This window comes from Pelodiscus sinensis, chromosome 20, assembly GCF_049634645.1.
Source record: "Pelodiscus sinensis isolate JC-2024 chromosome 20, ASM4963464v1, whole genome shotgun sequence".
Classification (NCBI taxonomy): domain Eukaryota; kingdom Metazoa; phylum Chordata; order Testudines; family Trionychidae; genus Pelodiscus; species Pelodiscus sinensis.
The window spans coordinates 1,061,377-1,088,407 of NC_134730.1; the positions used below are offsets into that span (position 1 = coordinate 1,061,377).

Below are 27,031 nucleotides of genomic sequence, written 5' to 3' on the forward strand. Positions count from 1 at the left end.
CTGTGGAAAGCAGTGCCCGAGGGGGGAGTGCAGAGCAGAAGGGACCTAGATCGTGTTCTGCTGCACAGCACCGGGCCGGGCACGTCGCCAGTGACCCTGCCTTGGCTTCGGCTGCGGCATCTCTCCCAGAATGGCCGCCCCTCTTCCCTGGGGGAGAGCCGCTCCGGGCATGGCCACGGCTGCTCTCGGCAGGCTCTTCCAGCAGATGGCCACTCACACCTCCGAACGGTGTGCCCAGGGTTTAAGTGGAAAGGCTTCCAGCCCTTGGCCCGTGCGGGTCTTTCTCGGCTGCATTGCGGAGCTGGGTACGTGGCATTTCTCCCAGCAGTCCCGCCACTGGAGCGCTGGGCGGCCGTTCCTTTGCCTGGGGGCCTGCCCTGCCGCGGGGCAGCCGCTCTCCTGGCTGGCAGAGGTTCGGGAGCTGAGGCACAGTCGGGCTCGGTTTAGCCCTTGCGCCGACGTTCTGCAGGTCGCTCCGCTGGGCCCAAAGGAACAGAAGCGAAAGTGAAACCCCAGAGGCGCCGCTGACCCAGCCAGCCCCGCCACGGCGCGTGTGCAGAAGCCAGGCCCGTCCTCCCACTGGCGAGGAAGCGACCGGCAGAGCGGGGCTCCCGCCATCCAGCCGCCATGCCCCAAGGCGGCCCACCCCCTCCCAGCGCCCGCATGGGATCCCAGCAAGCCGGAGGCATGAGGGACGCCTGGCTAACAGGCCACCGCAGCCTGCTGCTGCGTCTCCAGAAGTGACAGGTGCCCGTCCGCCGTGGCGACGCTGGCCGAGGGCGCTGGCTCTCCGCGCGGTTAACCCCCCCCAGGACAGCACAGGGCGAGAGCTGCAGCTCTGAGACGCGTGCGCCGGATTTGAACAGCAAACCCACCACGGCTCCGTGCCCCTTCAGCGCCAGCCCGGATCCTCGGCTTTCCCGCGGGGGACTGGCCACTGCCGCTCCAGTGGGTCCCTGGGTATTTGTGGGCCAGCAGTGGAGGCGGCTGGAGGCTTTGGGACCTTCCGTCCTGGGCGTTGGGAGGCAGAGAAAGAGGGTGACCCCCCCCCCACATCCACGCTGCATCGAGCCCCCGCGTCTGGCTGCCAGATCCTTGGGGGGGGAGGGGCGGTCCAGCCAAAGCTGGCAGCTCCCTGGATGTGGATTTAGAGAGATTGGAGCACACGGGCCAGAGCAAACCGGGTGTGTCAGGCGGCCCCCACGCGCCTCTGGGGCGTTGCCCCCGGCCCGGGGCTTGGAGACCCACCGGGGCTGCGGAGGAATCGCGCTGCACGTGCCGCTGGGTTTCTCTCCCGGGGGAGCAGTGACACGCCCCCTGCTACTCCTCAGAGCTGGGACCCAGGCTCCCTGGCGCTCAGGCGAGAGCCCTGGGTGGAAACGGCCACGTGCTGGGGGTCCGGCAATGAGCCCCCCATGCGACCGCAGCGCAGGAGGCCACCCAGGGCGCTCTCCTGGCGCAGGGCCCCACGCTGGTGAGTGCGCTGTGATGCCCCATGGACGGGACACAAGTGGGGCCTGGTCCTCCAAAGCCCCTCGCAGGCCTGGCCCCATGGAACTGGCAGGGCCCCTGTGGTCAGCTCTCGGCCCCCATCCCATTACACCCAGGCACCTGGCACGGTGCCATCTGGAAGCACCGTGGTGCCCCAGTGACCGCAGGTGCCAGAGCTGCAGGCGGGGCCTGGCTGCCCTCGGATTCTGCTTCAGCGTCTGTGGCTGAGCCAAGCCACGGAGGCTCAGCCAGGCCTGGGGTCACACAGGAGCAGGGAGACCAGAGGCAGTGGCTCTGCCACGAGCGTGTAATGCTGCCAAGGCAGCCCACGGCCCTGGTCGTCGGGACATTAACGTGGCAGCGCCGCCTAGTGCCGGACGTGGCAGGGACACCCGAGGGCAGGACTGTCCCCTCTGGGAAGACGGAGCGTGTCCGAGCCCAGGGCAGGGCCCCAGCTCAGGGCATGAACTTGCGCACGGAGCCTCTGTGGCTGCGCTTCACACGCTGCTCTAAGGAGCTGACTTCCCTAGGGGCTCCCTGCTAAGAAGGTCTGAGCTGGGGGGGTCCTTGGGGCTGCCTGGGCGGCAGCCAGGCAAGTGTGGCAGGCAGCTGAGCTCCAGCAAAGCTCACGGTGGTAACGTGGCCCACAGCCCGGGTGTCCCCGCCGCATAATTCACTGTCACAGGAAACTGCCTGTCACACTCCTGTTTGCAGACGGCCGGACTCCATCCTAGACCCAATTACGCTGCTTGCCCCCACAATGGTTATTGGGGGGGGGTGCCCCAAAACATAGCCTGTGAACATTTTCTCACAACACAAGAACTAGGAATCACTAAGTGAAATTAACAGGCAGCAGGTTTAAAACAAACAAAGGAAGTTTTTCTTCACTCAGCGCACAGTCAACCTGTGGAACTCCTTGCCAGAGGAAGTTGTGAAGACCAGGACTTCGACAGGGTTCAAGAAAGAGCTAGATAGATTCATGGAAGTGAGGGCCATCAATGGCTATTAGCTGGGATGGGTAGGAAGGGTGTCCCTAGTCTCTGTTCCTCTGGAAGTGGGTGAGAGGGGAGTGATCACAAGGGGATTCCCTGTTGTGATCCCTCCCTCGGGGGCGCCTGGCATTGGCTGCTGTGGGCAGACCGGACACTGGGCTGGATGCACCTATGGTCTGACCCGTCTGGCTGCTCTTCTGTTCTCATTTCCAGCCTAGATTTGCTCCTGGCCAGGTTCTACCCATTTAGACTTGTGCCAACGTTACCCTGCTGAGCTGCATGTCTCAGGTTCCCAGGGCTGGCTCGCTGCCATCTGCCTCGGCAGCCGTGAGGTCTGAGAGGCCAGCAGGGGCATGGGGCGGTCCCTGAAAACCACTGCCAGCTTCTCTAGCACAGCCCCTCCCTGGCGTCCTCCCACCTGCATCGATGGGGAGCAACCCGATCCCTCCGGTTTAGTCTCCTGTCAGACAGCCCCACTCACCCCGAGCAGCCCACCATGGCCTCCAGCAGCAGGTGGAACTGAAACCCACCTGCAATCTGCTGCCCCTCTGGCCACTGCACAAACCTGGCCAGTGGTTCCAGGCTCACAGCTGGCAGCCAGGCACCTGTCTGCATGGCCCCTGCTGCGCCCGGGAGGAGGGGGGGTTAGCCCCTGAGGATTTTATGGGCTGGGGACCTGGGTGGTGAACTTGCGAACCAGCATGGTGGCGGGAGAACAGCTGGGCCGGGTGTGTGAGCGCTGGGAAACCATGAAGACGTAAACAGTTATTTGCTGAATTGGAGGTCAGGCCCCATCTGGGCGCAGACGGTGATTTACCAGCATTGCTGGTGCCGTGGCTTCATTCATAAAACCCTTGCTGCAAATCCGGTGGGTTCTGCCGTTCGCTTGGGGACAAGGCTTTGGGTTTGCTGCTAGACATTCAGCGGGACCATGGTTTGTCTCCACCCCTGGGCTGGAAGCTGGAGCAAGCCCCAGCAGCGTGTGTGCACATGGGGAACCCCGCACCGTGTGGCACGTGTGTGTGCAGGGAACCCCGCACCGTGCAGTGAGTGTGCACAGGGAGCCCCTCACTGTGCAGCGTGTGTGCACACGGGGAACCCCGCACCGTGTGGCACGTGTGTGCACAGGGAACCCCGCATCGTGCAGATATTTGGCCCTCAACCCCTTTAACCTTCTCTTCCAACATCGAGATCACTAATGAAGCTGGTGAACAAAACCAGCCCCTGAATCACGTTGCTTGACACTGGCTGCCAGCTGGGGGCCCGTATCACAAGCATTGCTAAAGCCACGGTGCATCACGTCCACCGCTTTCTCCATGGCCGCTGAGCCAGCGAGCGCATTAGGGTGTGCTCCAGCGGGTCAGGCGTGTGTGTGTGTGTGTGTGTGTGTGTGTTACATGCAAAGTTCTGCAGGTGGGACCTCCCTGGCCCAGCACCCTCGGGACCTGACTGGTCCCAAACGAGGGGATTTGCCGGACCAGGGGAGGTCTCTTCCCTCCTGGCCCACGCTAAACCACCGCTTCCCCCCTCCCCCCTCCCAGGACTCCAGTAGCGGCCTGGTTACTCCCTGGGCCGGAGCTCTCTAGCTTCCGCTGCCCTGCTGCTGCCAGGGCCAGAGCTGCACAACTGGGGCTGGAGCATCCTGTCCACTGCTGGAGCCAGAGCTGTGTAGCCGGGGCTGGAGCACCCTGGCTGCCAGCCCCTGCAACTGCCCAGCTGCTGGGGACAGATTGTGCCGCACCCCCCAGGGGCTCCCGGCTGAGTCGCCAGCTCCCCCCACCCCCCTGCAGCACTCCTGCCCCACGGCCAGACCTCCCTACACCTGGACTCTGTGGCCCGGGAACATCTGCATTCCTGCTGGACCACGGGCGTTGCCGAACCAGCGAGTCCCGGTGACGGGAGGTACGATCTGTGCCAATAAAGTTCCCCCGGAAAGAATACGAGAGACGTAGACTGTGTTGTGTGACAACTCACCTGCAAGCGTACTAGAGTGTTGTGGGGGACGGGAAGAAGTAGCACTCTGTTCTAGGGCCTAGCATTTGATGAAAAGCAAGAAATAAATACATGAAAAATAGACTCTCCGGCCCGCCTCCTGTTCATTTTACTTGCTGTTATTTAAACACGGATGCAGAACTAGAGATGTGTCCCTGCCAAACCTTCCTTACAAAGGTCTCAAAAACTGCCAAGAGAACGGCCTTTGATTTCCCCAATAGATATCAAAAGGGGAACAACTGTTTTGTTTAAATTGCTTTATTTTGGAATCCATAAATATTTGTTACTGACAAAAGTGGAAAAATCCTTAAGACTCTAAAGTTTACTAAACTGGTAATAGTTTTGTTTACAGTACATATAGAATGTGCTTTTACTGGTAAGTATAACAACAAGAATAATACAGAGAAAAACAGTCAAATACTGCTCATCTTGAAGCTTATTTAATGGTTAACCAAGAGGCTGTGCAAAGGTACAGATACAAATGTACTTTCTCATCAGTACTACTGTATAATAGTAGTAAACACAGATTCCATAAACTGGGTAAAGCACAACAATGTAAACACAGAATCCATAAATTGGGCTAAAGCACAACGTCTGTCTGCCTACCCCCCTTAGGAAACACTGGCCCCCAAACGAAAAATCTCAGTACGAATTGTCTGTCTTAGAGCCGAGAAATTCTCGCTACAAAATTTCTAACCGATTTACGGAATGAAGGTTGTACGACGCTATTACAAAGCTCATGGGCAAACCCCTTCCACGTGGCATGGTTCTCACATTTCACTGCTGTCCTGAATAACACCAGCGGTGAGAGTTTTCGCACAGAATGAAGAGCACAAAAGAGACCCAAAACCTCATGTTTCTAACTACTGAGAACGTGGCTCACTTTCAGATTTACATGAATAGATTGGACCAGACTAATCCCGTCTCCCCTCAAATCCAAGGCCTTTCAGCAGGTTAAAAGCTGATTTTTTTTTTTTTTTTAGTCAGTCAGTTTTAAAACACAAGGACATCTCAGTCGTAAGCCTCAGCCAGCTAGCGACAGCTTGTTAATTACACCTCTATGATCATTGATCAGCTTATAAACATACAACAAACAACTGGCTATTTTCTAAGAAACAGCCTGACACAATTATTGCTAACAACACTTTTTTTTAATGAAAATACTCAATCCAGCTTTTCAAAACTGTCCCCTAGTTGTATCTCTCCAGCACATGAAATCGACACGTATTAACCACTTTCCGCATAGGCCTCCTTCCAGCTGTAGAGAATCAATCTGAAACTAAAGCCAAGACAAGCGTCTTCTGCTACAGAAACTGAAAATGGTGACTGTGTCACAAATTAGAACAGAAACTTCCATGACAGTTAACGTGTTACCCTGTTTTTCGAAACTTCGTTTGCGATGAAGAACTTGTCCCAGCTGCTGGGTGCTCTCCCCCTTTTCCCTGGGATGAGTCTGTCGGTAAAGAGTCGGCACCCCGATCCTAGCATATTGCACCCTTTGGATGTGGCATGGTTTGAGAGAAATATATATATATTTATATATATATCTATATTGCCATGTATTCACAGCAGGGTGACCCAGCTTCCCGGGCCTGTCAGGAAAGCACAGCGGTGAGTAGAAATTAATGCTGGGCAAGGAACGGGGGCCTTGTACCTTAGTAACCATCCCCACCTGCTCGTCTCCACAGCCCTGACTCAGGGTTGTGTAGCAAAGGAACATTACAACACTAGCAAATGTTGTCATTTATCATGACAACACAACCTGGTGCCTTTGCCCCTCACCTGGTAACATTGCCACCGGCTCAGACAGAGGGGTGTGTGATACGTGGTTCGTTAAAAACAGTTTCCATCTCTCCAAGCCTGCGCTCTAGCTCTCAGGCGATACAATTGTCAGGGGGTCAGTGCAAATGCTGGGCCCCCCAGTGCAACCCGTTAGTCTGTAGCACTGCCTGGGGCATGCAAAGGCAATACCAGCTGGTGGGAAATGCTACAGACCCCGGGCATGCGGTGTAGTACCTCCCCCTCCTCCCCGCCCTACAGGCACTTCAGGCCCTGGGCACTATGCAAAGGCCTCTGGCCGCCCTCGGCTCCGGCGGGTCACAAGCCAGACCTGCTGCCCGGAGGCGTCTGGCCCACACCCTGCTTTCCTCCCCAGAGAGGGTCAGAGGGCTCAGAGCTGGGCAGGAGGAAGCCGGGAAGCGGACGGTTCTGTGAGAGCAGCCACGGGCCTGCCGCTGGCGAGGGAGCCACGAGAGAGAGAAGAGACCCTGTGGGCTGTTCTGGGACGCTGCCCCACCCTGGCACAGTCCCTCTGACTCCTGCCAGTCAGCTGCTGGAATGCAGCACATGCTCTCCCGCCACGGAACACCGTGCGTCCACCCTTCTCTCCCGTGGCGCTGGCAGCAGCTCGCCCACCCCCCCGGACTCCTACTGCTCCCCTCTGGCTCAAGGGGCCAGCTGGGACTAGTGGTCCAGCATCAGCCTAACGGACCCTCCCGATTCAAAGGGCTGGCGGAACGGGGCTGGTTAGGCCAAGAGCAGGCTGAGAGGGGACATGGCAGCAGCTTTCAAGGACCTGGAGGGAGAAACGTTGTTCTCCGTCCCCTCTGCTGCCTGACAGGACAAGGAGCAAGGGGCTCAAACTGCAGCCAGGGGGGTTAGGTTGGACATGAGGGAAATCGTCCTGCCGGTCGCACTCTGGACTAAACTGCCCGGGGAATCTCTGTCCCCGGGGCTATTTAAGAGCAGGTTGGACACCCGGGCCTGGACTTGAGGGCCTCTCCAGTGCTGTGAGCCAGCGACACCCGGCGCCAGCCCAGGCATGACGGCCTGAGGCAGCGGGACAAGGAGGAGCTCCACCCGGCCGAGCACGGCGGCGCGTGGCTGAGCTACCCGCCCACCACGCCACGCAGGGCCGGAGCGGTGGCCAGAAGAGACGATTCTTAGGGACTTGCCCGGCCTTGTGAGGCTGCCGGCTCCCCCCAGGGCTGCGGCTGCCAGGGGGCTTCATTGCGCCTGTGGGACACATCAGCTTCCCCCAGCTGCCTGCGTGAGCGGGACAGGCCCACAGGGGCCCGCGAGCCTTTGGCAGGTGACTGCCAGGGCGGGACGGGGGGCAGAGGGCCTGCAGCCTTCCTGACGCGGGGAGGTGGCGCTCGGCAGTCAGTGGCCTGGTGCACGGCACGGCCTCCGGCAGGGTGCGCAGGCAGGTCCCGGAGCTGCTCCTATTCCCCTTGCTCCCACCTCGCGCACTGGAAGCGGAAGCAGCAGATGGAGTTTGTGGGGAAAGAGCCGCCCAGGGAGCTGGCTGCCTCCCGCGAGGAGAGAGCAGAGTTCGACCCCGGCGCCCGGCAGAGCCTGGCTCGGCTGCCCAGCCAGCTGGAACGGGCCCGCGCCTCCCCTCGGTGGAACGGCTCCTGCTGTGCACGGGGGTGATGTCCTGCCCTCGCGCCAGCGCCCAGACAGCCACACTGGCCCGGCTCCATCCCGTGTCTGCCCTGTTACGAGGACCGGGCAGCCTCCGCCAAGCCCCGCCGTGGGCCCCTGCAACGGGGGGCTGCCCACTCCAGCGCCTGGGCCACCAGGCTAGTCAAGGCAGGAGGAAGCCGCCGCTCCTGCTCCGTGCTTGATTCTTGCCCCTCCTCCAGTCTCTGCTCTCACACCTGCAGAGCTCAGGGACCCGTCCTGGCTCCGGGCCAGGCCTGCAACTTCTGCCCCAGGCTCTGACTCTCTGCTTCACTCCCTGGCTGACTCTTAGCTTATTTCCCCAACCTGGATGCGTGCTCCACCCACTAGGCATGACTCCTGCTCTGCCCACTTGGCAAGACTGCCTGCATTCCAGCCTGCGACGCAGCGGCAAATGGCTCCCTTCCGTTCAGAATTAACCCCGGCCTCAGGAAGAGGTGGGTAAAGGCTGAGAGGCTTGGCTGCTGCTGAGAGGTGCCCGTATCTGCGGGGCTGGAAGAGGCGGGATGAGGGTGGGGTGAACGGAGCCAGCCCCTGCACAGAGAGGTGTCTCCTCTGTCCCACTGCAAAACGCCACACGGTCGGGGAGGGCTCATTAGATCACACAGCCCGCAGGGGTGGACCTGGGGGGCCCAGCGCAGTTTCTGTCAAACAAAGCCCCGTACTGGTAGCTCGAACCTTTCCCGACACACTGAGCCCCGGGAGCTACGACCAGGCGAAGAACAGCCCTGGCCCACTGCAGCACGATGCCTGTCAAGTGGGAACAGGCTCGTCACAAGGAGAACATCTTCCCACGGCCCTTCCGGCTCCCCGGGACCCAGGGGGGCCTCAGAATTAGCCTCTGCTGGGAGCCAGAGAGCATCTCACATCGCAGGCTGGGGGCCATGCGGTAAGTGGGGGAGGGGCCGTGACTGAGTATGCGGTGGAGTGGCAGAGAGCTGGGGCAATTCTTACTATCTGTATGTAAAACCTGAAGTCCTTGGTCCGGGACGCTGACCGGCCTTTCGAAAGCTCCTCCCAGGGCGCAGAGGTACGTCCTACTTTGAGTGAGCTCTACAGAATGGAAATACAAACTGAAATACAAAACACCTCACAAAGTTTGGACCCAGGAGTCTATTTTTAAAAGAATTTACAAATACTCTGCATCTAATTGGCAATACACATCAGCTGTACAGCATGCCCGCTTCGAGGGGTTATGTCTACTATATAATTTATGCACATGAAATAGAACGGCTCAGGCGATGACTGGAAAGTCTCTCTCTAGTTCTGAGGCAATAGACAAACTTTTCTGTCCGTGTCTTTTAAGCAGCTTGAGCAAAGAGGGCGCCGTCCCCCTGACATGGTGAGTCCTCCCTTGTGAGGTCGTTCAGCTCCGGAAGAGGCTGAGGGGCCGGGCTGGGCCGAGCTGCTAACAGCGTGGTGAAACCACGGCCCCACGGAAGCCAGCGCGAGTCGGACGGTTTCCGTGGAGCTGTGGGTTTACCTATAGTGCTGGCTAGCAAGGGGATGACGGGTGGGTGGGTTTTGGTGCCTCCGGCATCATGTTGGCAAGAAGCAGAACCAATCAAATCCCATCCCTGTTTTCTGGTTACAGAAATTAGGAAGAGCACAGAAAGGGCCTAACGAGCATTCCAGCCTAATTGTGCTTATTGACACGTCAACCCCGCTACTTCCTACGCTGAGAGCAGGCGGTTTGTAGGCACTAGTATAGTTCTGTTTGGTGAGTATATTTAGCGGCTCAACTAATCGTGCCACGAGATCTGGCAGCCCCCCGGTAAGCTTTGCCTGGAAAACCCCCCTGGAAGAGCAGCGGCTGCTTGGAGGGGGTGTGTGGGGGGGGGTATGTGAGCGTCTCACGCTTGGCGGAGACGACCAGAGTCCAGGGCGATGCAAGGAACCACTGAACAACTCAGTACTGGCCAAAAGCGCTGGTGTGAGAGATGGCGACAGGCCTCACTTGCCAAGCGAGGAGGCTGCACCCTACCAAGGGCTCTGTGAGGAACTGAGTTAAGTCCTCCAGTCACCAGAAGCAGGGCGTCCCAGCAGCTTAGCCCTTGGCAGGTGCCAGCCACTGCTATGGCTTTCTTTGACAGAAACTGGCACAGGATGGGGGCTCTCTCCAATGTCCCTCCCAAGTCGTGTTTTGTTTTTGTTCTTATGTCAACAGCATGAGAATGGGTTTAAAAACACTGCAGATGGGACTCAGAAAAGTCCTTTCGGACGCTCAGTTAGAGGTTATCTTGGCCTGTAAGGCCACTGCAGTTTGGGGTGCTGGGGTCACACCAGTCCTTGCTGATTATTTTCTAGGCACAACCTCACATCAAACAGTCACCTCTGTTTTGCTCGCTGTGCGGTAGTGTTGGTGGTGTCCTGGGATATAATGCAGCTGTTCCACGGTGTTGTGCCGCCGGGAGGCGAACGCTTGGCGCTTGGCGGACGTTTGGTTCATACACAAGGTATTGTACAAGTTATTTGAGGCACTGGGATGGGAGTGCATCTTTGTCATCCTGTAGCGATCCAGGACAGGCGTGGAAACAAAGACGTCCGTGTGTGACAAGGCGCGCGACATGGACGGCTCTGCGAAGCCCGTGCGCTCCGGGGAGAGCAGGGGGTCTTGGGAATGGAGGCGCTCTGCGGACAAAAGCTGTTCATCAGAGAGGATCCGCTCGTAGGACATGCTGAACTCCTCGGGCATGACCCTCTCGGGAGACAGCACCCTGTCCTGGGACATGGCCCTCACGGGGCGCCGGGGCCGCTCCCGGTGGTTGGGCTGTTTCTGGGACAGCTGGATGACGTTGAGAGGGAGCGTCCCCCGTGCTGCCAGGTCAGGAAGGTGTCTTCGCTTCATGTAATATTCGTCGGCTTCTTTGTCAGCTGCGGGCAGAAGAGAAAGGGAAACAGCGTTAGGGAGCAGCCGAGGGCGGGGCTGGGCGGGAGAGCAGGGTGCTGTGCAGAGGGTAGTGCTCTGGGACAAGACTTTCCGGCGCGCCAGGCAGTGTCTGCGGCAGCACAGACATGGAGGCCCGTCGGGCCTTTTACCTCGTCCTTCAGAGGGGTCACCATAGCGCAAGAACGGCGCCAGCTGCACCGTGTGAGTATCGTGTGCACGGCACGTGGACCCAGCGCCCAATATGGGGGGATCACTCCTAGCCAAGCAGAGAACAGGGGACACGCGAGCCCATGAGCTACAGCACATGCAATGGCACTGTCACCCCATGAACTCAGCGCTGGAGTCCCTGTCACAGTCTCGGGTGACCGTAGGGTTACCTGGTCACAGAAGCCACGTTGTTTGGGAAACAGAATTTCCAGTCTGAGAGAAATTTAGAAATTTCCTTTTGTCTCAAACTGGCACTAAAAGGTGAAATTTCCAAATTTCGCGTGAAACAAAAAGTAACATTTTTTTCAGACCCATTGAAAGGTTGAGGTTTTTATTTCACCAGTGTTTGTCATGTCATGTCAGATGGGCTGTGTCATGTAGGAATAGCCCAAGGAGGCTGGTTTCAATCAGAATTGTCTTCTCTGCAGTTTTTCAAACCCTCTTTTTCTTGTTGTGGTTCCCGCCAGGTTAGCCCTGGGCACAGGGGTGCTCCCGTGGGGCACTGCACTTCCTGGTTGGGGTTTGGTTTCGGAAGGGCGGTGGGGACCTCACGCGATATCAGCGCAGAAATCTGAGGGCTGTCCCAAAGCCGCTGAGGAGTGCAGGGAAATGGAGACCGCCTGGCCCGGGGGGGGATTGTTCCATGCAAAGTGCACGGTCCTGCCGGCCGTCCCACTGGCTTGGGGGTCTGGCGTAGGGCTAGGGACTCCGCACACATGCCCCTTCTGTTGGCGGCGGTGCCACAGAAGGCTTGGTGTGGGCATGTTGAGGTCTGTCCGGCGCATCGGCACCACCACGGATCCTGACCCTGGCCTGCCAAAACGCAGTCACTGCCTGAAGAAACAACCCCCCCACCATTCCAAGGAGCTTCCAGACACCGCCCCGGTGCTGCTGCAGGTGTGCGCGGTGGCAGTGTCCCCCATCGCGGGGCCAATGGCAGACAGGACTTTCCGTATTCCAGGTCTTATCAGAAGGAGCCCTCCAGCACCTGCATGGCCAGAGACGAGAAGCCAGGGGAGCAAGCAGGGACCTCAGTCCTGTGCTAGTTCCCTTTCCTGAGCTTCCTTGGACCACACAAGCTTCTCAGCCAATCGCTTTGTGAGACGATACTGAGGACAATTCAACCCACTGGCTCCTCCAGCCTCAGAGCCGTGCTCAGGCTGGACCTGGGGACATTGACGAGAATGGTAGGGAGCTGGGATTGAATCAAGGGCCTCTGAATCTCTAAGCAGGAGCCTCTACTGCCTGAGCTAAAGGGCCCACGACCACAGCAACCTCCCCCCCCATGACATGTGGCCCACCCCTTGGAGGGGCGCGGAGCCCCACACGGGTGCAGTCTGGGTTGCACCTCGCTCCATCTCTCGCACCAGGACTTCCTTCCACAGGGCCCTCTGGGGGAGCAGCTGGAAGCCTGCGTTGGCGGCGTTCAGCTGCTCTTCATTTCAAAGCCGGCTGTGACGTTGTGGGTGGTTACGTTCCCCGTGTCCGCTGAGACACACCCACTGCTGGCTTTGTCCTTGCAACGAGCACACGCACCAGGCAGTGTGGCTCGGACCGTTTGGGGAAACTGTCTGCAAAGAATTCGGAGCCCAACATTACGAACTCGGGTGCGTCCGAGCCTGAGCTGTGTTTTCCCCTCCTTTCCCTTCCGCTGAGGAGGGAGGAAGAGAACGTCGGTCTCTGAATGATGATGGTTAAAAGCTCTTGCCCTGAGTTATCCTCTGGTTCCTAAGAAATACAGTCGCCGCAGGAGACGCATCGTGACTGGAGGCTCTTTGCGGCAGCCACATGCGGCATAGCCCGATTTGATCGTCCCGTCACTGGACCCGCCAGCTCCCGCGCGCAGTCGGTGAAGGCAGCGGGGAGTGAACCAGTGGCACGCTGTGCTTTAACCTCAGAGTCCACTGAGTATGAGACTTGGCAGCCGGCGGAATGGAACGGTCAGGAGCTAGGCAGGCAGCCCATGGCCATGACTGGAGATCTGCCCCGACATCCCAGATAGGAACCGTCATGCGGTGAGACTCCTGTAACCAGACAGGTCACTCCTCATTGCAGGAGGAGTACGGCTAGTCCGAATTAGGGGCTTTAGTTCGAACTACCTAGCCTGTGCCGCGTGTAGCCGCGGGCATTTAAAAATGGCGGCGCCTGGGAACATGCAAATAAAGCCCGGGATATTTAAATCCCGGGCTTCATTTGCAAGTTCGAATGACTGCATTAGCCAGTCTAGTTTGAACTTGGGGGCTAGTGTAGACATACCCCCAGGGAGTAACCAGACAGGGAGTGCTCCCTTGGTCACTTACCATGCTCCAGCCCAGACTCCAGCACAGACCATTTGTCCTTTTCATATGTGTTCATTTTTTTAATTGTATCCTTTGGTATATATGGTTGTGACTATTTTCTTCCACTATTTGATCTGAGGAAGTGGGTCTGGCCCACGAAAGCTCATCATCTAATAAACCATCTTGTTAGTCTTTAAAGTGCTACATAGTCCTGTATTTTGTTTCAGAAGTAAGGAAAGTCTGGAAGAGGACCAGGAGAAGGGGGAAGACCTGGAAAAGAAGAACTCACCTCTGAGAGACAGCCTAAGACAAGAGAGACTGATATTGCCTGGCCAACAGGGGAAGTCTGCCGGCCTTTATCAGGATTGGTGAGCAAGGCACTGTGTGCTTAGCATGCACATTCTGCTTTGTTTGGGAATTGTCAATCAATAGAGGATCAGGATATTACTGTGTGAGGCTCTTTCAGTGGCTAAAGATCCTGCAAAACCCACAGGAAGATGCGCCCTGAGCATAGGAATTGGGTGAGGGTAGGTGTGTAAATTAACAGGGTTGCACCTTGAGCCCTAGGAACTGGGGAGAGGTGTGTGTCCCTACAGTGTGGAAGGGAGAGAGAAATGTGTGCGGGTAACACAGGCTTTCATGCACAGAGACACTCCTACGGAGAACCACCTCCGGATGGTTGTTGACAGCCGCTTGCCGTAACTCCGGGGTGTGCAGGTTAGTTATGTAAGGCCACATCAGTGCCTAGCTGCCAGAGAATTTCACATGCGCCCGGATCTCCCGGCTTGCTTTTGGAAAGACCCCGTGGGGATCATTGGAGCTGTTGGAAGGGGATTTGAACAGCCCTATGGTGACCAGCCAGCTTGGGAGAGCAGCTTGCTGGGAAGACAATGGAACAAGAGCAGTGTGTCCGAGGGAAGACTGGGCAGTGAAAGCTACAGAGCAGAGCATCCGCACAGTTAATCTCGCGGGAATGCAGGGGACAGCAGGTAAACTCACAGAATCACAGAAGTGGAAGAGACCTCAGAAGGTCATTGAGTCCAGGCCCCTGCCCTAGGCAGGACCAATCCCAACTCCCCTCTAGACACAGAGAAAACGTCTTGTAATCTCCTAGTGGACTTGCCATCTGTAACCGATGTGTAGGGCAGCTGGGTGGAGTTCAAGCACCCATCTTTACAAACCCTGGTGTCTGCAGCGGGCACCAGGACCAGAGGGGGGGGGCGGGTGAGGGGGAATCCATCGTCCGGGGCCGGCCGACCAGACCCACTGGGTGGAACCCTCCGGAGAGACTGCCTGGACCCTACCCATTAACCTCGCAACGGTTTCACGCCCTCTTGAACTCTCTCTTCAAAGTTCTTTTCAACTTTCCCTTACGGCACTTGTTGACTATCGGTCTCGTGCCGGTATTCAGCCTTAGATGGAGTTTACCGCCTGCTTTGGGCTGCATTCCCAAGCAACCCGACTCCGAGAAGACCCGGTCCTGGTGGCAGGGGCCGCTACTGGCCTCACACTGCCCACGGGCTGTGCCACGGTCAGAAGGGATGGGGAGAGCTGGCCTTCTGTACTCCACATTTCTGGCGGGATGGGGATTCGATGCTGGGCTCTTCCCTGTTCACTCACCGTTGCTGAGGGAACCCTGGTTAGTTTCTTTTCCTCCGCTGACTCACATGCTTAAAGTCAGCGGGTCGCCACGTCTCTGAGGTTGCAGTCGGATGGGGACCACAGGGGCGGGGGGAGGGGGAGACATGCCACGCCTCCCCTCCCCCACTGTGGAAGCACTTTGGCCCTGGAGGAGGCGCGATCCAACGAGCTGGGGAAGAAAGGCTCCGTGCAGCAGGAGCATCCCCACACCCCCCCGAGCGGGGCGCGAGCGGGCGGGGCAGGGTCCCAGGGAGAGGACGCAAGGGCTGTCGTCAAACTTGGTTACATTTCCAGACTTTCAGCTTGGGCTTTGCGCAGGGCCCCATGTCGCCCTGTGGTACGGCACGTCCTCAGTCCGGGGCTAACGGGGATTTTCGTCCACTAGCCAGGCGTCAAGCGAATGCAAATGGCACGTTTTGGGGAGCCACGGTGCAAGAGGCAGAGTTCTCAGCTGGAGACCAGCCAGCAGGCGTGTCTGTGTCACTCAGTGTGAAATGCAACTTCGACCTTCCCCGGCACGGGGCCACCAGGAGGTGAGAAATTACAACCAGGGGCTGCACTGGAGTTTCCAGTGGAGCAGACGCCCAGCACCGGAGGGCGAATGGGACACTGGAGCTATCAACAGGGAGCAGCATGTGGGCTCTTGTCCCAGCTGCTTATACGGGGACACGGCTCTCAGGAGGGGATGGGCGTCCTGCTCCGAGTGCTGCACCCAGCCCCGGGCGGCAGAGCACCTAAGCACGTGCTTAGCTTTCCGCAGCTTTCAGCCCCTGCACCAGGCTACAGTGGAGCATGGCTCAGCCGAGCCGAGCCGAGGGCTCCTCCCAAGCAGCCCGGCCCTGCCCTTTCTGGGCAGAAATACCCAAGTGCACTCGCCTGCGGGATCCAGCTGGAGTTGCTGAGGCCGGGTGGGCCAAGCTGCTCTCCCCAGGGAGCGCCCGGAGCGGTGCCCTGCTGGGGGGGCCAGGGAGCGCCGTGCGGGCAGAACCAGCAGGAGGCAGCCAGGGCCAGCCAGAGAGACCCACCGAGGGCCATGGAAACGTCTCGGGGCTAAGGCCACAGTCTAGACCACGCAGGGGATCAGAGACAGCCCGGAGGCTGGAGGTGGCCTCCCTCCCAGACGTGACCGTTCCCAGCCATGAGCAGCGTGAGGCGCCTCCTCGGGTTCGACTGCGCTACCGGCCCCGCCCGACGCGCGGGGAGACAATCGGCAGCAGAGAGCCGGGAGGCTGCCCCAGGCGGGCGTGAGGCCAGGACACAGGCTGGCTCTGGGGTGCTGAGGCAGCGCGGCGGAGAGGCCAGTCAGGAAACGGCCACCGGCTCGGGGTCAGGAGGCGGCTTCTCCCGGCCGCTCCGCCGGAGGGAACAACCCTGCGGCCAGACCTGGCGGCGCGGCCAGGCGAGGGCCCAGGCAGGCGAATCGCTGCCCTGGCGCCATGCCCACGGCCGCTCACATGCTAAGGAGACAAAGAAGTGAAATGAGCTGACACCTACTTAATCTCTTCAGAGAAGAATATTTACTTGGGTTAGTCTTGACGGCAGCCTCGTAGGACGGCGGGAGGTGGGCGAGGTTCTGGAAGGAGCGGGAGAAGGAGAGGTCGTAGGGCTCCGTGGCAGAAGTGAGGATGCTGTTCAGCCGGGGTTTTTCTGCAAGAAAGAATAAAAGCGAGTCCACAGGCTGCAGCGGGGGCAGGGAAGAGAGAGGCAAGTGCAAGCCCATCCCGGCCACCTGCCAGGGAGCACCGCTGGCCCTGCTCTCCAATTCAACCCGAGCCCAGCCAGGCCGGGGAGGGACAGGCGAAGCTTTGCTGCCCCCAGGCGCCACGGCCACGCCTGACTAATGCCAAGTGTGCAGAGAGCAGCCCCCTTGGCCAGAGTCACCTCGCCAGGGACAGAGACTGCTGCGCTGGGCCTCCAATGTCCCCACTCCAAGGGCAGAGCCAGCACAGGGGCCATTAGCGTCCAGGGGGAGACACACGCTCCTTCGCCTCCGTCCCATGGTGCCCAGCCCTGCCCCTCTGAGGAGAATCCTCATTTCTCCTCCCCTCTGCACTGGCCGCGCCATGGCTGGGCCCCGGAGACGGGCTGCTGGCCCTAGCCTTCACGGCCCAAGTTCAGGACCAGCCCATGCTCTCGCTGGGAGGCGAGTCCCGCCTGAGGGGCTGGGTGCAGGGGAAGCGGCAACGGCTCCCGAAACCGCCCCGCTGTCTGATGCCGTCCGGAGCCCTGCAGGAGAGGACCCTACGGACAGAGGCTGTCGAGGGCGTGAGGCCTGCCCACGACTGACCTGCCACCTAGTCATCCTGGCAAAGGCTGGTGTCCCCAGTCCAGGAAGGGTCAGGCTGGGAGCTTTGTTCTGAGAGCTGGGCAGTGGCTGAGGTGTCCTGAGGGGCCGGCTGCAGAGCCATGGGACCCTGCTTCCCAGCCTGGCTAGACAGACACGCTAGCTCTGCTCCAGCCAGGGTGCTGCACACGGTCTGTCGTGGCAGCAGCCTGGGCATCAGCTTGTCCAGCTGTCTCAGTCCACGGCCGCCTGCCCCCGGCTACAGACATGGCAGCTAGCTGGAGTCTCTGCCTGCGCCCCCACAGCCACATGGGGATTTCTGCCAGGCCAGCGGGTCAGAGGGAAGCGCACTGCAGCTGCAGTGGGGAGGTGCCCTCAGTGTTCCAGGGGTGGGTGGAAGGAGAACCCTGGCAGACTCTGGAGGCTTTGCGGGGGCCAGCCTGGGCGAGGGACGGGCAGGAGGCAGGGAACTGGGTGGTGGGTAGTTTCCCGCTGCTTGCTGTGATCTGCAGCCTGGCCTAACCCAGCCGGCTGAATTCCAGACCAGTGTGTTTCTCCGCCCGAAGGACGTAGGGGGCTAGTCTAGGAGAAACTCCCAGAGATTCCTGCCTCTGCCACTCCTGTCACTGGCCACAGGGCATGGGGGGGCTCTGTTCCATCGGACAGCCCAGGGGAGCTGGGCCTCATTTCTCGACCTAGCTGACCACCCCCAGCAGGGAGCAGGGATGCTCCGGAGAAAGGAGCCAGGAGAAAAACCTGAGCTGGCAGGCCACAGTCCCACCCCTGCCGTGCGAGGGACTCAGAGGCTAGGTGCCCAGAGAATCATAGATCGTAGGGCTGGAAGGGACCTCAGGCGGCCGTCTAACCCAGCGCCCCACGCTCACGCCACCATCAGGTACTATCTAGACCAAGTGACATGCTCTTCAAAACCTCCTGCAGCGCAGACTCTGCGACTGCCCACACGATTTACTCCAGGGCTTAACCACCCCGGGCAGGACGTTCTTCCTGCTGCCCAGCCTAAACCTCCCTTGCTCAGCGTAAGCCCTGTTGCATTCGTCCTGTCCTCAGAGATTCAGGAGAATCATTTTTCTCATTCCTCGTAACACCCATTTATGGACGTGAAAGCTGCTGTCATGTCCCCTCTGAGTCTTCTTGCCAGACTAGAGAAGCCCAGTTCTTTCAGCCTTCCCTCATGGGCCATGCTTTCTAGACCTTTCATCCGTCGTCTTCCCTCCTTGGACTTTCTCAAATGTGTCCACAATTTGCCCAGAACCCGACACTACCCCCGCTGAGGCGTCCTCAGCCCAGAGCGGAGCAGAAGGCTTCTTGTGCCTTGCGCACAACATGCCTGCTAAGACCTCCGGGCATGAAGTTTGTCGTGTTATTTCGTGGACTCGTATTCTCCTTGTGAGACTCCTCTCAGCGGCTGTCCATGCGTGGCAGCCGTTTCCCATTGGGAGGCGTGCACCCGACTGCTCCTTCACCACATCTGGGAACCCGCTTTAACCAGCAGCTGGCGGGAGACCCTGCGATTTCGGTGGCGCTTTCTGTCAGTAACAAAGGGTTCCAGTGGGCCTTGCCCCATCTCAGGAGGGCCCACTGGGTCCAGTCGTGCTGCAGCATGTGGGAGAAGGTGGGTCCCAGTGAGTCAGGCGCCTGGCCAGGAAGCCCCCCCACTCCTTCCTGCCAGCTGATCGGTGTTTTTAAAGACCACACGTCAGGCGGCAGCGCCTCTGCCTCCTGCAGCTTCCTGGTGACCCTTCCTACAGGGAGCAGAGCTAGCCCCTGCTTCCTCTGTCCGCAGGCGGCTCTGCTCCCCAGCCTGGTGCAGAAGTGTTGAGTTACCGAGGGAATCCCTGACCCCAAACGTCCTTCAGAGCCCGGCCCCCCAGCTCCCGCAGACAGGCATGAAAATGCTGCCTGTGACATCAGTGAGAGCCAGAGTTAGGGGCTACTGCTGCTCTGCCACTTACTCTCTGGATGACCCCAGTCAAGTCACTGCACCCTTTGGTGCTGAATTGTTCCAGTCTGGGAAATGGGGAGAATGCCTGTTACCTGTCTTGGTGAAGGTCTGTGAAGCCCTCAGCAGTACTAGCTCTCGCAGTGAGTAATGGGGACAGTTGGGTCTGTGACTGACAGAGACCCAGGTGACAGGCATGTTTTCACGCTTAGCATGATGGCGTCGGGCTCTCCTCCATCGCTCCAGAAACAGGAGCTGGGTTAGACCCCCCTTGCCCAGGGACACTTGTGAAACCAGCTGCCGAGAGGACTGGTAGCAAGACAATGTTTCTGAGCGCTGGCTCTGTTTCTGGAAGGAGGCTAAAGGCCAATCACTCGGTGTCCTTGGGCTTCAGGGGACTGGAAATCTCCAGTGTCAGATCCCAACTGTTGTTTGTCCCTTGTTCCCATATGGAAACCCGCTGGGTACAGCTTGCTGGCCTGGGGGCGTGAAGTGTTCGTCTCTGGAGAGCGTGATGCTCAGAGCAGGCCTACACTAATGGAGAAGGTCCAATTAAGACATGCTCCTCCAGCCATGTTAATTACGTAGCTCGAGTCAACATATCTTGATTCAAGGTTCCACAGAGACTCCACAGTGGGAGGCTGACAAGAGCAAATACTCCTGGCAGCTTAAGAACATAAGAGCAGCCAGACTGGGTCAGACCAATGGTCCATCCAGCCCGGTGTCCTGTCTACCGACAGTGGCCAGTGCCAGATGCCCAGAGGGAGGGAACACAGCAGGGAATCCTCATGTGATCCCTCCTCTGTCGCCTACCTCCAGACAAACAGGCTAGAGACACCATTCCTAGCTAATAGCCATTGCTGGACCTAACCTCCATGAATCTATCTAGCTCTTTTTTGAACCCTGTTATAGTCCTAGATTTCACCACATCCTCTGGCAAGGAGTTCCACAGGTTGACTGTGCGCTGAGTGAAGAAAAACTTCCTTTTGTTTGTTTTAAACCTGCTGCCTATTAATTTCATTTGGTGACCCCTAGTTCTTATATTGTGGGAACAAGTAAATAACTTTTCCTTATTCACTTTTTCCATACCAGTCATGATTTCATAGACCTCTAGCATATCATCCCTTAGTCTCCTTTTTTCTAAGCTAAAAAGTCCAAGTCTTTTTAATCTGTCTTCATATGGGACCCGTTCCAAACCCCTCAGCATTTTTGTTGCCCTTTTCTGAACCTTTTCCCAATGCCAATAGATCTTTTTTGAGATGAGGAGACCACATCTGTATGCAGCATTCAAGATGTGGGCGGACCATGGTTTTAGATAGAGGCAATAAGATATTCTCTGTCTTATTCTCTATCCCTTTTTAAATGGTTCCTAACATTCTATTTGCTTTTTCGACAGCCTGCTGCACACTGAGTGGATGTTTTCAGAGAACTCTCCACGACTCCAGGATCTCTTTTGAGTGGTTGTAGCCAAATTAGCCCCCATCATATTGTAGGTATAGTTGGGATTATGTTTTCCAATGGGCATTACTTTACATTTATCAACATTACATTTCATTTGCCATTTTGTTGCCCAGTCACTTAGTTTGGTGAGATCTTTTTGAAGCTTTTCACAGTCTGCTTTGGTCTTAGCTACCTTGAGCAGTTTGGGATCATCTGAAAATGTTGCCACCTCCCTATTTACCCCTTTTTTCTAGATAATTTATAAATAGGTTGAATAGGATGGGTCCAAGCACAGACCCTTGGGGGACCCCCATTAGTTACCTCTCTCCACTCAGAAAGTTGACCATTTATTCCTACCCTTTGTTTCCTGTCTTTTAACCAGTAATCAATCCATCAATCCTCTTATCCCATGATAACTAACTTTACTTAAGAGCCTTTGGTGAGGGACTTTGTCAAAGGCTTTCTGGTAACCTAAGTACACTCTCTGCACTGGATCCCTTTGTCCACATGTTCGGAGATCCCCTCAAAGTATTCTATTAGATTAGTAAGGCCTGATTTCCCTTTACAGAAAGCATGTTGACTTCCCCACAACAAATTACGTTCATCCACGTGTCTGACAATTTTATTCTTTACTAGAGTTTCAACTAATTTGCCTGGTACTGATGTTAGACTTACCGGTCTGTAATTGCTAGGATCACATCTGGAGCCCTTTTTAAATATTGGCGTCACTTTAGCTACCTTCCAGTCATTAGGTACGGAAGTTGATATAAAGGGCAGGTTACAAACCACAGATAATAGTTCAGCAATTTCCCATTTCTCAAGTGACTGGTCCCGGTGACTTGTTACTGGTAGTTTATCGATTTGTTCCCAAACTTCCTCTAATGACCCCTCAATCTGGGACAGTTCCTCAGATTTGTCACCTAAAAAGAATGGTTCAAGTTTGGGAATCTCCCCAATATCCTCAGACATGAAGACTGAAGCAAAGAATTCATTCAGCTTCTCTGCAGTGACTTTATCTTCTTTGAGTGCTCCTTTCGCTTCTCCATCGTCCAAGGGCCCCACTGGTTGTTTAGCTGGCACTTAAAAAACATTTTGCTATTATTTTTTGAGTTTCTGAGCTTCCCTCATTCCTTGCACGGCGCAGGAGTACCAGTGCCCACTGTGGCATCCTCTGAGTTCGATTTAGCAAGTCTTCTCTGGACCTACTAAATCAAACTCTGAAAGATCGATTGAGACAGCATTGACCTTCCCAGTTAGTGAAGACATGGCCTCAGGTGTATTCTCAAGGGTTATTTCTGCCCAAAGATCTAATCCCTCTAGCTCCTATGCACAGGAGAGCCCTGCACACACAATGAGCCCTAACCAGACTTTCCTAGTGCAGTGCCTGTCCAGGCATGTGAGCTTGCAGAACTGGGCCTGTGTTCAAAAATCCCTTTCATGAAGCTGTGGGGATTTCTGCAGCAATTTCTGGTGCAGGAACCGAGGGGCAGCTCCAACAGAGTCCAGGCTCCGCACGGCATGCTGCTTTTGCACAGGGAAGCCAAAGGTGAGCATCTTGAAACTGAGCCCTCTGCGTGTCGGCTAGCACAGAACTGCTGCAGCTGGAGTTTCAATTGCGAGTGGAGAAAAGAAGAGAGGCCAAGCCACTGGGTGCAGGCAGTCTGCAGAGTGTGCTTGGTATTGAAAGCACATCCCTTTGCCGAAGTCAGGGGGAAGCAAAGCAGGAAGCCTGCTAAACAACCACCGGACGATTGAGATGCTAAAGAAGCACTCAAGGACAATAAGGCCTTTGCAGAGAAACTAAATGAATTTTTTGCATTGGTCTGCATGGCTGAGGACAGGAGGGAGATTCCCAAAGTGAAGCCTTCCAGTTCATTGGTTGCAGGAATGTCCAGCAACCCCCAGATAAGCCACTATCCTAATCCACAAATCCACGAGCACTGAACAAAGACAGGGTCAGTGGCCAAGCAGCAGGCCTGGGCCTCCGGGCTCACCGGTCTAGGAGAGGGAGCCTGGCTTCCTTCCCTCCCATGGGGTCTCCAGACACGCTCCTCTCTAGGCAGCAGATCCTGCCGCCTCCCGTCCACAGCCCAGCGGGCTGCCTCTTGCTCTTTCCACAGACTCTGGTTCCAGTTCAGTCCTGCTGGACGTCACTGGCATCCTGCTGGCTGCAGAACCTGGTCCCTGGGCCGAGTCCCATTGCCCACTAGGATTAACGCACAAACTCTGCTGCGCAGAGACCTGGGGGCATTTCGCCCCCGGCCCAAACCCATCGCTGCTCAGCCGCTCGGTCCTGCCAGACCTCGGCTTTTCCACCGCAGCAAACATTTCAACCTCATTCACAACCGGGAGAGGCCATTCACTTTGTGCACGTTGCTTTTCATCCACAGTCCAAAAGCACAGCTCCCCCCACCCCCGGGTTGGGACTTTTCCCCATACCCCACAGAGCAGCCCCTGGCAATGCAACACACCCACCCACACGCACACACAGACACACACGCACACACAAAGATATACGCACAGACGCCCACACTCCATCCCTATAGGGGGCAAATCTCAAGGGGGTTTCAATCTTCCGGCGCCTAGTGGACCTTCAGCCTGAGAGCTCTGTCCATTGCTTTGTCCCCGGAGCAGAGCTGGAGGAAGGCTCTTTCCAGTTCTGGCTGGGGTTAGGGGCTGGCACCCCAGACTGGCTAGGGAGTGTGGACCGCAGGCTCCCTGCTGCTCCCTTCCCTTGCTTGCCACTGAGCTCCCTCCTCCCCATCTGCTGAGCACCGCACCGAGCCGGCGGCTCCCCACCCTGCTGGGCAGTGCAGGGCTCAGTGCAGCCTCTCCCACCGTACTCCCTGCACGTGACGGAACCCTCTGTGCCACCAACAAGTCCTCGTGCAGCAGAGCTGCACCCGCACGGCCCCACACTCCTCCTGTGGCCTCGCACGGGGCTGACCTGCCCTGCTGCACGGCCACGTGCCACATGTCAAACCAGCCCTGGCCCTCCTGCTGCTGACCGCCTGGCAGCGATCCGAGTAGGGGGACTGGATGTCGCGCTTTTAAAGGGACAGTCCCACATTTCAGCCCTCCTGCAGGTCTCCCTCATTTTTTTTAATGGCAAATTGTCCCATATTTCTAAAGTAGCCAGATGATTAACCAAAAATACCGAACCCCTCGCCCCCCCCAAAAAACACCGGGGAAATTCTGTTGAGAAAAAAAAGGGGGGAGACCAAAGTGTTGAGCAAAAAACAGAGTTATTAAGCAAAATAATAATAATAACAATAAAAAAACATGGGCCCTTTAAGAAAAGCCTTTGAGGCTTTTTGCCGGTGGCCATCTTGTTTTCCTGATCTGAGCCAGAAGGCAGCTCCCCTGCGGAACCACGTAAGCAGAGGGGTCTGGGGGAGAGGGGTGGAGACAAGGAGGGGCTAGGGGCTGGGTCCAGTTGCTGAGTGTGTGTAGGGTTGCCAGGTGTCTGGTATTTTCACCTCCTGGCAGGGAAACAAATCAGAAAATACCGGACAGTTTAGGTGTCCAGTATTTTCTGGATTTTTTTTACCGGACAGGAGGTAAAAATACCGGACTGTCCAGGTCAGTACCGGACATCTGGCAACCATATGTATTTCCTGTCTCCCCATCCCCAGCAGTTCTGGTGGGTCCTATTGCTGGCTGGATCCTGGCTCACCAGGTGCCCACCCACCCGTGGCAAGGGAGTCCAGTGGCTGACGATGGGGGTGGGTGTGCAAGGTGGGCAGTCAGGTCAGGTGCTCCCTCTGCTGTGTGCCCCCCCAGCCAGCACCCCACCCCATTTCCAGCATGGTGGGGTTGCGGGCAGGCCATGGCTGGGTACGTGTCACCTCTGCTGCCCCCTCCCACCATCAGCCCTTTACATGCTTCCCTCTCACTGTCCTCTCCCTGCTGCGCCCATTCAGCCCCGCTGCTCCTCCAGAGCCCCTCAGCGGGGGGTGCTCCCTCCCGGTGCTGTGCGGAGAGCCAGCCCATGACTGGAGCACTGAGCTCACCAACAGCCTGGCCGCAGGCCCCTTCTTCCCTCACTGCCCCTGCCTGGTCTGGCATCAGGGTTGCGCTCAAGGCCCTCTGGCCAGGGTGCTGGCCAGGAGGCACCAAGCCCTGCGTGTGCCAAAGCCCCACACTGCGCTTCTCCGCCCTCAGCTGAGCCCTGCAGCAGCTGGGAGGATGCTGTTTCCATCCCTGCAGGTCCCCAGGCAGGGGCACGTAGCACCCACTTCTCACACCTGCCCCAGGGAGAGCGGAACTGCTCTGTCCCCTGGGTCCCCTCCCCTGCTCTTCCCCGTCAAGGCATCCCCAGGCTCAACCCCTTCCCATCTACGCTGCGGCCAGAGGCCAGGTGGCGGCTGAGTTATGGCCAGGGCTGGCAGCAGCTTCAGGCAGGGGGGAGGGTGGAAGGGCAGAGCTGAGCTCTGGAAAACACAGGCCAGCTCCCATCCCTGTCTTCCTGCACAGAGCCGAAAGGCTGCAGCTTGCCACGTGTGAACCCCACAGAAAAGGGGGGCAGGGCTGTGACCTTGCATGCCCTCCCCCCCCACACACACATGCTGCCTTGAGCCTGACTTTTCTCTGGGCCACGTCAAACCGCTCCTCTTCAGCGGAGGCAGGTTGGCAGCTCCCAGCCGGGTGTCTCGGGTGAAGAAAAGCTGCCCTGGCGCTATCTCCGCCACTGCCTGGAGATCGATTTGTCAGGGGGACTCCCGCCCTGCCTAATGGACTGGCGGCGGGATGAGGAAGTGCACTGCACGCGCCGTGGCTGTGGAAACCATCGATTAGCTCTGATACTGCAAACAGCAACGGCATCCGCTCGGAGAGGGAGCCCCAGCCAGGGCTTTAGGACTGGGGGCCCTACGCAGGATTCTTAACCTGGCCCCTGTGCCCGCCGACAGGCCGGGGGGTGTTGTAGAAATGGGATTTCATCAGCGACATGCTGATGACGTGTTTTAAACTCAGGGCCTGTCGACTGATGGCGTAAAGTCAGAATGTGACAGGCTAGACCTGGCTTGGCAGTGCCCGCGAAATGGCTTCTTTCCCGCTGGAATGGCCCTTTCCCAGGCCCTGGGCTCTGCTAAGAGCGCTGGCCAGCTTCTTCACTTTGAATTGAACTAGATCCGCTGCCGAGGAAGCAGAACTGCAGACGAGGGATAGGAAGAGGTGGGGGGTGGATATTGAGACCCAGCGGTGCCCCACATTTTTGGGTGCCCTACGCAGCTGTGAATTCTGCCCAGACCAGCTCTGCCCCCCAGGCCGTCTATTCCTGCTTGTGTAGTGAGCAATTAGAGTAGCAGCCATTGCAAATCGCTGTGCCAGACCCTACACACAAGCTACATTTTGCATGGAATCCTGGATAAGCCAAAATAAGCCCAGTGATATGAATGGGATTTGTGGTGAGTGTCAAAGCAAGAGTGTTAATTGCCTGCTTGCATGAGGTGTGTGAAATTAAGTGCCACACACTCGCCTTACAGGCCTGCCCAGAACCACCACGTCTGCTCACCATCTGTTTTTCTGGGGGTGGGTCAGGAAGCGCACACAAGAACTCCGGCTAACGAAAGGTCACCTTGAAAACTACGGTCTGTCTTGCAGCAAAGCTAAAGACTAAAGGAGCTGTCTGGAGACTACCTGAGCCGAGATTTGTAGACGGGAGTTAAGGCTCAAGGTCAGGGACTCGATGGGGCGGAACTGCATGGGCAAGTAATGCACCGTCTCCACTTACACGGCAGGGCGTTCTGCGGGGGCGGGGGAAGGGCACGTTCTGCGGGGGCGGGGGAAGGGCACGTTCTGCGGGGGCGGGGGAAGGGCACGTTCTGCGGGGGGCGGGGGAAGGGCACGTTCTGCGGGGGCGGGGTGTTCTGCGGGGGGGCGGAGCTGAATACGAATTCCAGTCATGAGCTAGTTTCCTTCAGACACTGCTTGTTGGTTCCCATTGCCAGGTGGCGTGTGAGAATGGAGGGCCCCCTCCCCCCGGCGTGAACGCCCCCCGCCGCAAACACAGGAAATGCCCGGGCTGCTACTGAAGAGCCAGCCTGTGCCCCCGCCCTGGGGGGCTGCAGTATTTCCTGTCCCGCTGCGGGGAAGGCTCGTTCTGGACCTAGGCACGCGGCACAGCAGGGCCCTGAGTCACACTGCGGTGATGGCTCTGCCCAGCCATCAGACCCTGGTGCTGCTGGCTGTGGAGGGGAAGGGCCTGCTCCCAGAGCGTGTGCTCTGCGCTGGGCAGAGGCCTGGCCAGGAGCTGCAGAGAAGGACCAGCGATGCCCGAGACCCGGGGGAAGCCCGCGTGCCGAGCGCTGCGCCGGGGAAGCTGTGTCTGGTGGATGGGCCAATGGGCGTGGGTCTGTGTGGTGCTTAGGGGCTCCCGCAGCGGTGGGG

General features: G+C 57.8%; 1 protein-coding gene across 4 annotated transcripts in view; it reads right to left on the reverse strand.

Moving 5' to 3' along the window:
* Window positions 1-4,727: 4,727 nt before the first annotated feature.
* The window catches only part of SHISA6 (shisa family member 6), a 203,084-nt gene continuing 180,780 nt past the window's right edge, over window positions 4,728-27,031 (reverse strand). For 2 of the 4 annotated variants that reach the window (XM_075903459.1, XM_075903457.1), the window contains 2 exons: window positions 16,479-16,604; window positions 4,728-10,814 (listed from right to left, as the gene is read on the reverse strand). In XM_075903459.1, the coding sequence (XP_075759574.1) occupies window positions 10,261-10,814; window positions 16,479-16,604 (680 nt within the window). In that variant the 3' untranslated portion in view covers window positions 4,728-10,260. Of the gene's footprint in view, window positions 10,815-16,451; window positions 16,605-27,031 lie in introns of all 4 variants that reach the window. The other 2 variants (XM_075903458.1, XM_075903456.1) reach the window with 1 other exon arrangement.